The following is a 13776-nucleotide window of genomic DNA, read 5'->3' on the forward strand; positions in this document are numbered from 1 at the left end:
GTAATCCTTATAAGGGTGGCTTTCAAGGAAATTCCACACCCTAGGAGCCTCAGAAAGATTGGCAGGTCACGTGCATTCTGCGGGGAGGCTGTGTGGACCGGGTGACTTGGCCCGGGCTGTGAGGGGGACCCAAGCTGGGAACCCGGTGCCGACCTGCACCCCGCTGCCTGGGTCGGAGTCCTGGCTCTGCTTGGCAAACCAGCTAGCTGCTGGAACTGGGACAAGACATTTAGCCTGTCTCTGTGCCTCGGTTTCCCTCTCTGTGAAATGGCCCTGTTCGGACCGATTTCAAAAGGCAGGTTGTGAAGATAAGACTGCGTAGAGCTCTACAGAAGCGTTAGCCCTGTTACTGTTATCAGACAAGTCCACTTCTTCGGGTGTTGGTGTGGCTTAGTCCGGTGAATGGGTCTGATGGCAGTGTAGATGGAGTTTATTCTTAATTTTCTGACTCATTCTCAGAGTTCACCCGTTTGTAAGGTTGACCATTAGCTGGCGGCCTGTCACGTTTGGGTGTTGCCCTGTTGCACCCGAAGTGGGCAATAGGGTGCTCTGGATCCTGCCCCAAGGTTTCAAATTTCAAAGCCACTCGGAGTTGGATTCGGGCATTCTCTCCACAGGCTGAGTTCAAAAGAAAATGATGGTTGGACATGTTTTAGTCGAAGCGGAGGTAAATGAAGCTTCTGTGAATTCCAGAATTACAGGGTCGGGAGGACAGCGTCTGGCCCGCCCCGAGGCCAAGCTTTAGCGAGCTGCGGGCTGGGGCGCGGTGTCCCGGGGGCGGGGCAGGTGGGGCGGGGACGCAGAAGACCCGCCCTCGCCGCTCACTTCCCGCCGCCTCCGACAAAGACTCACTCGCTGGCTTTCTGCTTTCTGCCTTTGCCTTCTGCCTTCTGCCGCAGAGGACGGGCGCGGCCTGGAGGGAGCGCTCTCGGAACTGACCTCGGAGCCCGACGAGCCGGTGGTGTTTGTAAGACGGAGCCAGCTAGGCGGCTATGGTGCGACCCTGAAGGTAGGTGGGTGGCGGGCCCGGCGTGGTCGCAGCCTCGCTTTTCTGAGCCGAGCTGCAGGGAAAGGCCTCCCGGCCGAGCACGGCCCGCGCTCGGCTTGAGCGAAGTTAAGGCACGTTTCAGAAAAGCCTGGAAGGGACACTTTCCATCTTTTAAAGTACTGTCTTTAAAAGCGTCCCTTTACTTATGTTTCCCCTTCCCTGTGAATTTAAATTAGCATTTTCAGCAGTGTCCGCAGCTGAAGGGTGAATGGTTTAGGGAAGTATGGGGGGAGCAGGAAATGCTTATCTTTGTGGGTCCCCATCACTTTCCTCTGTAGTTTTCTGCGAGGGACACCCAGAAACCCAGACTCTGGGGAAAGCGACCAAGAGTCTCCTGGAATGCGTTTATTTCCCCTCAGGTCTCTCTCTTTTCAGCCAAGAGTTAACAGTTAGTGGTGGGAAGGGGAGAGAGAACGCCTCCCTTTGGATAGTGACAAACCCCGGTGGCCCTCCTCCTGCAGGAGGGCTCGATGGCCCTGCATGACCTTGGCCTTGGGAACCTGTTGAAAGCTGGGATGCTGGCTGCAGGTGTAAGGATCACGTGACTTGGGTAGCGTTCTGCGTTGGGTGTGATTGGCTAGGAAGCATAATCTCATCACCAGGGTGCACCAGCTCTAATTTTTATTTTTGCTGAACATTTTTCATTCCTATTGATATTTGTAACTAATTTTTAAGAAATTATTTATTAGATAGAGACAACCAGAAATCGAGAGGGAAGGGGGTGCTAGAGAGGGAGAGAGACAGACACCTGCAGCCCTGCTTCACCTCTCATGAAGCTTTCCCTCTGCAAGTGGGGACCAGGGGCTTGAACCCAGGACATTGCGCACTTTAATGTGTGCGCTTAACCAAGTGCGCCACCACCTGGCCCCTGTATCTTTAATTTTTAAGAAATAGAACTCGAATATTGCTTTCTTAGAGACAAACCCAAGACCTCAGTTGAATGCAATAATAGATTTCGATGCGTGGATTTTTAGGGGACACATTGACAATTTATGTGTGTTTTTATTTGCTAACTTTACTAAAAGAATGTTCCCTCTGAAGAATGGGTATAACAAATGAAGCTAGACTTGAATGACAGAATAACTCAAGGAAGCTAAAAAAAAAAACCTCTTTAACTTGGTTTAAAATATATTGTCTCTGATCTGTAGTTTGCAAGTAAAATGAGACGGAAGTCAGTTATTTCCCTCCTGATCTGTTTTCTCTACATGTCATAAAAAAGTTTTTACATCAGTGGAAATGAAAAAGTATTACTGTCTTTTCCAGATTCATTTATTCTCATTAGAGAGAGAGACTGGAGTACTGCTCAGCTCTAGGTTCTGGTGGTGCAGGGAGCTGCACCTAAAAATTATTTTTATAAGCTTTGGATCTACTTTATCAATATGATCTATTTTCAGTTCCATGTGATCATAATTTCAGCAAAGTGCAAAGCCATGAGTGAAAGTGTGCTAGCCAGTCATGCTTAAAATGAAAATCATTTAGCACAACTTTTAAAAGTAAACTTAACAGTTTTCATATCTTTTGGTTTACTCTTGGTTTCTAATGAGTACTAAGATTTGTAAGAAGAGACACAAAAAGGTAAGGACTTCAGGTTTGAAACATTCATGAGCTTGCAGCCGATTGTTGGCCACATTTGGGACTGAACGGCGGTTTTTAGAACTCTAGGGGAACATAGGATAGGAGGAGAGAGAGAGAAAGAACCAGACATCACTCTGGTACATGTGTTGCCGGGAATTGAACTCAGGACCTCAAGCTTGAGAGTTTAGTGCCTTAGCCACTGTGCCACCTCCCGGACCACAACATTCACACTTTTAAAGAAGTAGTTAAGATTTCATACTTTAAATGCTGCATTAATACTGGAGAGAGTGCTCTTTAACATGCTTGCTTTTCCTTCTCTCAGCTTTTTTTTTTTTTTTTTCCTCCAGGGTTATTGCTGGGCTCGGTGCCTGCACCATGAATCCACCGCTCCTGGAGGCCATTTTTCCCCCTTTTTGTTGCCCAAGTTGTTGCAGCCTCGTTGCGGTTATTATTGCCATTGTTGACGTTGCTTTGTTGTTGGATAGGACAAGAGAAATGGAGAGAGGAGGGGAAGACAGAGAGAGAGGGGAGAGAAAGATAGACACCTGCAGACCTGCTTCACCGCCCGTGAAGCGACTCCCCTGCAGGTGGGGAGCCGGGGGCTCGAACCGGGATCCTTACCCGGTCCCTGTGCTTTGCACCACGTGCGCTTAACCCACTGCGCCACCGCCCAACTCCCCTTCTCTCAGCTTTTATGAAGGCAATACAGAAAGAGAAAGGCCACACTACAGAAAGATAGAAACAGGCTGGGATATGGATTGACTTGCCAACACCCACATCTAGTGCAGAAGTAATTATAGAAGCCAGATCTTCCACCTTCTGTATCTCATAAAGAATTTTGGTCTGTGGTGGTCTGGAAGGTGTCATAGTGCATATAGCACTGGGTTCTCAAGCATGAGGTCCCGAGTTCAATTCCCAGCAACACATGTGCCAGAGTGATGTCTGGTTCTTTCTCTTCTGTCTTTCTCATTAATAAATAAAATCTTTAAAAAAATTAAAAAAAAAAAAGGAAAGAATTTTGGCCTACACTTCCAGAGGGGTAAAGATTAGGGGAAGATGACCAGAGGGCTTTGAACTCCAAATCTATCAGGACCCAGAGAGAGAAAAGGGGAAAAAAAAAATAGGGTGGGGGAGGGGAGACACTAGAAGTAGTAGGTGTGACTTCGGAAGAGAAGGCAGAACCACAGGGAGAAAAATGGGCAAATATATATAAATAGGGATGGATAGTTACAGAAATAATAGTCAACCCATATCTGTCATCTTGGGAGAACTAATGCAGTTTCTAATGAAGGAAATGGGATGCAGAACTCTGGTGGTGGGAAAGGTACGAAATTATAGCCCTGTTACCTTCTAATTTTGTAAATCAATATTGAATCACTAGTAAAATTTTCTAAAAAAGAAACAAACGGAGGAATATAAAGGCAGGTGTATTTAGAGTTCAGAGATGTGACATCAAAGATGGGAGAAATCATATTATGAACCTTTCCTCAGTTGTGATTTATCCATGGGAGCAAATCAGCTAATTTCTAGAATTATGCCCTTACTCTACCATTTTATAAAATGATTTTTTAAAAACATATTTATAAGATAGAGACAGCTGGAAATTGAGAGGGAAGGAGTGATAGGGAGAGAGACAGAAAGACACCTGCAGCCCTGCTTTACCACTCGCAAAGCCTTCCCCTGCAGGTGGGGATGGGGGCTCAAACCTGGGTCCTGGCAGATTGTAACATGCATGCTTAGCCAGGTGCGCCACCACCCAGTCCCCATAATCATCTATTAATGGAGGTTTCATTGCATATATGACTACCTTATCCCCATTGTACAACTAATAAATAACAAGGACAGAATTCTTTAAAAAAAAAAAAACAAAGAAGAAAGAAAAGAAAGAAAGAAACCGGAGCATTGCTCAGCTCTGATTTTGGTGGTGCTGGGGGTTGAACCTGGGACATTAAAGCCTCAGATATGAAAGTTTTTGCATAACCATTATGCTATGGCTCCCACCTTCTCTGTTTTATTTCTTTGACACCGTTTCCCTTCAATAAATAATAGTAACCAATAGAACTTACCTTGTTTTCAGTATACTCACAGAAAACAAGGAACTTAGAACCCTACTGGAAGGAACTGACATAGCTAGGTTACCACCTGTAGAATGAAAACTTTAAAAGCAGTGTGTTTTATAGCATAGTGATTATGCAAAAGACTTTCATGTGTGAGGCTATTAAAGGCCCAGGTTCAATCCCCAGCTCCACCATAAGCCAGAGCTGGGCAATGTTCTGATCTCTGTATCTTATTTTTTTCTCTCATTAAAATAAAACAAAGTATAGAAAAAAAAAAGTATGTTTCATAACTTGTGGTCTAGGGGACTGGGTAGCGCAGTGGGTTAAGCGCACATGGTGCAAAGCGCAAGCACCAGCTTCAGCATCTCAGTTCGAGCCCCGGCTCCTCACCTGCAGGGGAGTTGCTTCACAAGCGGTGAAGCAGGTCTGCAGGTGTCTGTCTTTTCCCCCTCTCTATTTCTCTCTGTCCTGTCCAACGGTATCAATAATAACAACCACCACAAGGGCAACAAAATGGGAAAAATGGCCTCCAGGAGCAGTGGATTCGTAGTGCAGGCACCTAGCCCCAGCAATAACCCAGGAGGCAAAAAACCAAAACAAAACAAAACAAAAAACAAACTTGTGGTCTACAACCCACACACACAGAATCTTCTGGAATGCTTGCTGAACATGCATGCCTGGGCTTTACCCTGGAATTCTTGTTAACTAGTCCCTCCACAGGTAATTCTTATGGCAGATAACAAGTGTGAGGCTACTTTAATATGTAAGAGAGTCTGGTGAAGATCAGTTGCTAAGTAATTAGAATTGAGGAAAACGGGCCAGGTATTACATATTGTAATGTACAAGAACCCAGGTTCGAGCTCCGGGTCCCCACCTGCAGGGGGAAAGCTTTGCAAGTGGTGAAGCAATGCTACAGGTGTCTCTCTGTCTCTCCCACTCTATTACCCCTTTCCCTCTAGATTTCTGGCTGTTTCTATCAAATAAAATAAAGATAATAAAAAAATAGGAATAAGAAAAAAAGAATTGGGGAAAACACAGTATTGTAATTTCTTCTAACCAGAGCACTGCTCAGCTCTGGCTTATGGTGGTACTGGGGATTAAATCTGGGAGCCCAAAGCCTGAGGCATAATAATTATTTATTTATTTTTCCCATACAGCCATTTTCCCCCATTGTTATTGGATAGGACTTAGAGAACTTGAGAGAGGAAGGGAGATAGGGAGAGAGAAAGATAGACACCTGCAGACCTCCTTCACCACTTGTGAAATGACCCTCGTGCAGGTGGGGGGGGGGAATGCTAGGGGCTCAAACCAGACCCCTGCTTTGGTCCTTTCGCTTGGTGCTGTGTGTGCCTAATGGGGGTGTGCCACCACCCAGCCCGTGGTGCTCATTTGCTCTTCAGTATTTCAGCAGTCTCTAACTGGCCTCCAATTTCTGATCTCCCCTTTTTTTGTCATTTACCTGACTGCTGGGCCCCCAGATCTGGATCCAGGATAAAGTGGGCATTCATTCATTCCCTTGATATTTTGCTGCCTCTAAAGTCTGGCAGTAACCTACCTGCCTTTCTGGTTTTTCCCTGCTCTGGCCTCATACCTACCTGAGACTTGTGGGCATACTGTTTGTTGTACCTATATAGTCTTTAAAATTTCCTTCTCTAACTTCTTTATGCCATTCAGTTCCTGGCTTCTCCTTTTGCTCAAACCTATGTGAGAGTGCCTGCCTGTTTCATAGTGCTGTGACGAGGTCTGCAACTCACTTATGCTTCCAGGCTCCCACAACATTCCCACAGTCCTTCTCTTTTGGAGAAAGAGGAATCCTGCCAGGGATAATTTTTTGATTTACCTATAAAAGTGGTAAGTTAGTATTATTACTTGTACCCCACATCTACAGTGGAGCTTAGCAAGCACCTATTAATAGCAACTGTCTCTTAGGTGTCTGTCGAGCTATAATATTTAGTTGATGAAATGGTTGTATTAGTCATATGAAGGACGTGATATCATCTGATCCCAACAGACAAGGAAGCAGAGACTACGAGACTTTAAAAGGAGCATGGCCAGATTTATGTGATTTATGTTAGGTGTGAGGGCCAGGCATGGAACCCAGACCTGTCAGTAAAGCTCACTCAGCTGTACTCACACTTCTGGCACTTGGCTTTCAGTTACTAGCATTGATTGGGACACATGCCTGGTGTCCCCGAAGTGATTCTGTGCTCATGATTCAGGGCTGATCCCATGCAAATCTCTGTATTCCAAGCATAGCTCTGACAAATAGGTTTTTATTCATCAGAATAAAAACTCAGTGCTCAGTGGAACACTCAGTGGAACAGCAGGCATCTGTGCCTTCTAAATTCTGAATTCATTTAGGATGACAAATGGCTTTTTTCTATCTTCCTTTATTTAAACTTTTTTTAAAAATTATTTATTGTATAGAGATAGTCAGAAATTGAGAGGGAAGCAGGAGATGGGAGAGAGAGAGAGACATCTGTAACCCTGCTTCACCACTTGCAAAGCTTTCCCCTTGCAGGGCTTGAACTTGGGTCCTTAAAGTGTTGTAACATGTGCATTCAACCAGGTATCCCCCCCCCCCCTTTAAAGCACTTACTCTGCATTCATTAAATATTTGTTAGTGATAATAAGCCTAGAGGTTACTTCATTAAGGGTTTTAGTTTTAACTGTTATGTGTCTGGGATGGTGGACTGTCTTTATCAGAGATCAGGCTGCTGAGAGTGTAGACAGGATATTGGAAAGAAGGCTCACAGTGTTATATGATATTTATGTTACATGATAGCAGATTTTAGTAGTTTACACAGTATGTCCAAGTCAGGTGAGATAGTTGCCTTATGTCTTTCTAACTACTATTTATTGAACACTTGTGTGTGTTCAGCATCGAACAGGGCACTTTCTTATTTCTAGCCAAAGGCTTGAGGGCAATGCTTATAATTTAAAGATACATTTTTATTGGGTGTTGTATGCTTTACATTGGGTTGTTCTAGCTCTCCCCCACCAAGAAAATTGGATCAGTCCTGCTAATTTCGCGGGCCGCTTGGCCCCGCCCCAAGGAACCCCGAGAGGGTTCCAGAGTTCCAGAGTTCCAGAGTTCGAGAGTTGGAGAGTTGCAGAGTTAGAGAGTGCTTGGTGCCGCCGCGGGGAAAGAGGCAGCAGAGTTCCGTTTGGTGATTAGTTTGGGTTAGTTTATGAATCGTTGTTCCTGAATAAAGAAATACAGCTTCCCTGCCCAGCCGTATGTCTCTGGTCGTCTCTGTTACCCGCTCGTGAAGCTAGCCCGGCCAGCTAGAGCCTCCGAATTTTAACAACAATTGGGTGAGCAGTGGCACACCTGGTACGGTGAACACATTTTAGTGCATCAGGCCCTAGTTCAAGCCTCTAGTCTCCACCATTAGGGGGGAGACTTCACTAGCAGTGACATAGTGCTACAGGTGTCTCTCTGTTTCTTTCCCTTTGTCTCTCTCACTTCCCTCTCAGGTTCTCACCATCTCTATCCAAAATAAACTTAAAAAAAAAAAAGGGAACAGAAATACTTTTGTCCACACACTTTTGTGTATGCTCTTTAAGAGTCACAACTACTCTATATGGCAGATATGACATTCCATTGACTCATTTTACAAGTGAGGACATCTGAAAACTCCGAAGAAAATGGGAATTGATAAAGCATTAGGCTTGGATTTGAACCCAGGCCTCCGGAGCTGAGTTCCCTCAAGGCTGCCTACACCTAGTCCTTTCCTGTCCATCAAATGATGCTTCAGGTCACTGCTAACTTCAAAGGTGCCTCATAACCACTCTTGGAATGTAAAAGCTTGCAGTCACCTCACTTCACACCCTTGTTTATGTTAGTTCTTGAGGCTTGGCATGTCAGAGATGACTGGCTTTTGTGAGGTGTCAGTTAAAAACATGACTTCATACCACAGAACAAGGGTGGAGGTTTAAAGTATTTCCATGCACCAGGCTGTATTACCGTGGGATCTGGACTTTCATTTTCCTTCCTTAGTAATAAAGCTGTCTCATTTGAAAAGGACAGTTATTTAAGGCTTGCTTTGGAGCTTGAATTTTTTTTAAGTGCTGTACTGTCTCTATCCAACAAGATTCATATCTATCTCTATATATTCACATAATTTTAGACTGTGAACCTGCTTTAGAATATCTGGAGAGGGAGTAGGGGGGTAGTGCAGCGGGTTAAGTGCATGTGGCGCAAAGCACAAAACTGGCTTAAGGATCCCGGTTCAAGCCCCTGGCTCCCCACCTGCAGGAGAGTCACTTCACAAGTGGTGAAGCAGGTTTGCAGGTGTCTGTCTTTCTCTCTCCCTCTCTGTCTTCCCCTCTCTCCGTCCTATCCAACAACGACAACAATAATAACTACAACAATAAAACAACAAGGGCAACAAAAGGGAATGAATAAATAAATAAATATTTTAAAAAAGACTATCCAGAGAGAGGCTTATCCTTCAAAGCTCTATACAAACTTTCATTAGTTGAATCATAGTAAGTTTTAAATTTTTATTACATGGAAAAATTCTTGGGGGTCAGGCTGTAACACTGCCAGTTAAGTGCACATGGCACCAAACTTGAGGACCGGAGTAAGGATCCTGGTTCGAGCCCCTGGCTCCCCACCTGCAGGGGGGGGTTCCCTTCACAAGCAGTGAAGCAGGTCTGCAGGTGTCTTATCTTTCTCTCCCCCTCTCTGTCTTTTCCATCTCTCAATTTCTCTCTGTCCCATCCGGCAACAAAGACATCAATAACAATAATAATAATAACCATAAGAATGATTAAAAAAAGGACAACAAAAAGGAAAATGAAGTACAAAAACATCTTTTACTGACATTTGTTTCAGTGGGATATATTCTGGTATTACGCTGTATGAATTTAACATGTTTTTAAAAAATATTTTATTTCATTTTAATGAGCCAGAGATAGAGAGGAAAAGACATAGAGACCAGAGCTTTTCGCAGCTTTGGCTTATGGTGGTGCTGGGGAATTGAATCTGAGACATCAGGGCCTCAGGCATGAAAGTCTTTCGCAGAGCCATTATACTGTCTCCTCAGCCCACATTTAACCTTTAAACTCTTTCTGGGCCAGGAAGGTGTTTAGATATATGCCTCACATCTCTGAGGTCCTGGGTTTATCTTTTGCACCCCCCTCCCATAAAAATTGTTTCTTCTGTTTCTGACAGAATATCCAGGATAATACTAGTTTGTGTGTATTTTTTATTAAATTTCTAATTTAGGGGTCAGGCAGTAGCGCAGCAGAATAAGCACACATGGTGCAAAGCTCAAGGAACCACATAAGGATCCTGGTTCAAGCCCCCAGCTCCCCACCTGCCGGGGCGGGGTGGGGGGGAGTCACTTCACAATCGCAGAAGCAGGTCTGCAGGTGTCTATCTTTCCCCGTCCTCCTCATCTCCATTTCTCTCTGTCCTATCCAACAACAGCAGCAGTAACAATAATAATAATAATAACCACAACAATGATAAAACAACCAGGCCAACAAAAGGAAAGAAATAGCCTCCAGGAGCAGTGGATTCATAGTGCAAGCACCGAGCCCCAGCAATAACCCTGGAGGCAAAAAAAAACAAAACTCCAATTTAAATTTTAATGAGAGATGGGGAGGTGGTGTAGAATTACTGCTCAGCTCTGATGTTGCGGGGGGATTATTGCTTCTTGCACTGATCATGCTGCGTTCAGAAATGCATTTAGTTACTATTATATCTTTCCTACTGAGGCTTCTCAGAACTTTGTGCCTTCAGGATTCTAATGGATAGCGCCCACCTTCCCTCCTGCCCCCAGAATCACAGACAGAAACAGGAGGAAGAGAGAAAGAGATCACAGCACTGTTTTTTTACCTCCTCCCATCTTGGGGCCCAGCTATAGTGTACTTGACAGAGCAAGTGCACAGATTCAAGCCCTTGATCCCCACCTGCCCCTGGCAGCAGCTGCTGAAAGACGAAAAGGTGGAGAGGTGGAGGAGGCAAATTTTGGAGGCTAAGCTGTCTCATTTCTTTGAGCTAGTTTTACTGCGAGGAATAACATCATTGCAAGACTGGCCAGCTCCTCATGGGGCGTGAGCGCTTCCACACTACGATCATCATCTCTGGCATTATGCTATTCCACTGCAGGATACTGTGCCCCAGTATGGTTCCGTAGCCCCCATGTCCACTTGGTCGATTCCAAATTATATTCCTCCATGAGGATCATTTCTGGAACCATCCATTCCACCCCGGTTCCATGGCTGCCAGTTCTTAGCAACATCGCCCCACCAGATATTCGTCAGGACGCGGCATCATCTAAGTTCATTTCCCACGTTTACGCTCGACCTGACCTGCCAATATACGCGGATATCTTCGCCCACCCTGTCCGACGCTTGACGTCTCGTCACCCAATCTGGTCCCCTACGCCTACACTGAACTTCTCTATTCCGGACTCTTGGAAACAGTTGGCAGTCAGCTGAGGTAAAGAACAAACACCTCATCACAGACCCCTGCAAGCGTCAACCCGGCTTTGACCTAGCACGTTATGATTGGGCCCTCCTCAATCACTATCGAACAGGCCATGGCCGGTGCGCCGCTATGTTCCATCGCTGGGGAGCCAGAGACGACCCGAACTGCCCGCGGCTACAGACAGACTATGACCCACATAGTCAACGACTGCTACCTCTCCAGATTCAAAGGAGGTCTCGAAACTTTTTACATCAGGCTCAACCTGACACTGTTGACTGGCTACGGAAGAAGGGCAAACGCTAGAAGAAGAAGAAGAACAAGAAGAAGAAGAAGTACTTGTGCACTTTTGCTTTCTTTAGCAAGCCATAGAGATGTTTGCTTACCTGCCTAACTAAACTACTAGGCATTGCTGTTTCTTTTAAAGCTGCCTTTGTGTAATTACTAGTAGTCATTGAACTTCAGTTTAGAAAATACCTGCTTGGGAGTCCAGCGGTAGCGCAGCGAGTTAAACGCATGTGGCGCAAAGTCAAGAACTGGCATAAGGATCCCGGTTCCAGCCCCCGCTCCCCACCTGCAGAGAAGTTGCTTCACAGGTCTGCAGGTGTCTATCTTTCTTCTCCCCCCTCTGTCTTCCCCTCCTGTCTCCATTTCTCACTGCCCTATCTAATAACAATGACATCAGTAGCAATAACAGTAACTACAACAACAATGAAAAACAAGGGCAACAAAAGGGAAAATAAATATAAAAAGTTTTTTAAAAAAGAAAATACCTGCTTAATGAATTAAGGCTTCAGCAGGGGTATATAGCATAATGGTTAAGCAGAGACCTCCATGAAAGTCCCAGGTTGGGAGTCGGGCTGTAGCGCAGCGGGTTAAGCGCAGGTGGCGCAAAGCACAAGGACCGGCATAAGGATCCCGGTTCGAACCCCGGCTCCCCACCTGCAGGGGAGTCGCTTCACAGGTGGTGAAGCAGGTCTGCAGGTGTCTATCTTTCTCTCCTCCTCTCTGTCTTCCCCTCCTCTCTCCATTTCTCTCTGTCCTATCCAACAATGACAACAACAATAACTACAACAATAAAACAACAAGGGCAACAAAAGGGAATAAATAAATAAAATAAATACTTAAAAAAAAAAAAGTCCCAGGTTCAGTCCCCTGTACCACTATAAGCCAGAGCTGACCAGTGCTCTGGTATAAATAAATAAATAAATAAATAAATAAATAAGGCTTCAGGGCCCAGCAGTAGCATATCTGGTTGAGCGTTCACATTACAGTACACAAGGACCCGGGTTCAAACCCCCCTGTCCTCACCTGCAGGGGGCAAGCTTCACAAGTGGTGAAGTACAGCTAGCTGCAAGTGTCTGTTTCTATCTCCCCCCTTCTCTCAATTTCTGGCTATCTATCCAATAAATAAAGATAATAAAACAATTAGGGCAGGGGTAGATAGCATAATGGCCATGCAGACAGACTGTCAAAGCCTGAGGCTCCAAAGTCCCAGGTTCAATCCACTGTACCACCATAAACCAGAGCTGATCAGTACTCTGTTAAAAACAAATAAGTAATAATAATAATAATACAATAAAAAAATGAATTGTGGTCCGGGAGGTGCTGTGGTGGGTAAAGTATTGGACTCTCAAGCATGAGGTCCTGCGTTCAATCCCTGGCAGCACATGTACCAGAGTGATGTCTGGTTCTTTCTCTCCTCACATCTTTCTCCCCAATAAATAAATAAAAATCTTAAAAAAAAAAAACGAATTAAAGTTTCATAAGCATAGAAATCCATTGAAATGATTAGGAGAAATTTATTTGCATTGTGATTTTTACTTTATAGTGACATCTAAACCTATATTCATGAAGGCAGATTTTTTTTCTTGCCACAGAATCTTGTTTAATTTTTTATTAGTAATTTTATCTTGATATACAGAATTATGAGATAACAGGTGTGTTATCTGTTATCTGCACTGTTCCCACCACCAGAGTTCTGTGTCCCCATTCCTTCCATTGGGAACTGCTGTGGTTCTCTCAAGGTCAGTTGTTGGTTGACTGTTGTTTTAACTATATATATATATATATATATATATATATATATATATATATATATATATTTGCCCATTTTTTTCTATAGTTCTGCCTTCTCTTCCTAAGTTATACTTACACCTATTATTACTTCCAAGTGTCCTTCCTTTTCCTCTTCTCTCTTGGTTTAGAGCCCTCTGGTCATCTTCCCCTAACATTTCTCCCACTTCGGGAGTATGGACCAAAATTCATAAAAGCAGATTTTTTTGTTTTGTTTTGTTTTTTAAAATATTTATTTATTTATTTTCCTTTTTGTTGCCCTTTTTTAAATTGTTGTAGTTATTATTGCTGTTGATGTCATTGTTGGATAGGACAGAGAGAAATGGATAGAGGGGGAGAAGACAGAGGGGGGGAGAGAGAGAGACACCTGCAGACCTGCTTCACTGCTTGTGAAGCGACTCCCCTGCAGGTGGGGAGCCGGGGGCCCCAACCGGGATCCTCAGGCCGGTCCTTGTGTTTTGCGCCACGGGCGCTTAACTCACTGCACTACGACCCGACTCCCAAATGCAGATTTTTAAAAGTATATGGGAAACGTGACTTTCTGAGGATATTCTTTTTTTTTTTTCCTCCTCCAGGGT

The 13776-nt window shown here is 44.5% G+C and overlaps 1 protein-coding gene across 5 annotated transcripts in view; it reads left to right on the forward strand.

Moving 5' to 3' along the window:
- TXNRD1 (thioredoxin reductase 1) overlaps window positions 1–13776 on the forward strand; it is a 150512-nt gene that overhangs the window by 59839 nt on the left and 76897 nt on the right. For 3 of the 5 annotated variants that reach the window (XM_060194323.1, XM_060194324.1, XM_060194325.1), the window contains one exon: window positions 900–1009. The exons of the other annotated variants lie outside the window; for them this stretch is intronic. In XM_060194323.1, coding sequence (XP_060050306.1) covers window positions 900–1009 — 110 coding nt within the window. The remainder of the gene's footprint in view (window positions 1–899; window positions 1010–13776) is intronic. 5 annotated transcript variants of the gene reach the window in all.

Source organism: Erinaceus europaeus, chromosome 7, assembly GCF_950295315.1.
Source record: "Erinaceus europaeus chromosome 7, mEriEur2.1, whole genome shotgun sequence".
In the NCBI taxonomy this organism is placed as follows: domain Eukaryota; kingdom Metazoa; phylum Chordata; class Mammalia; order Eulipotyphla; family Erinaceidae; genus Erinaceus; species Erinaceus europaeus.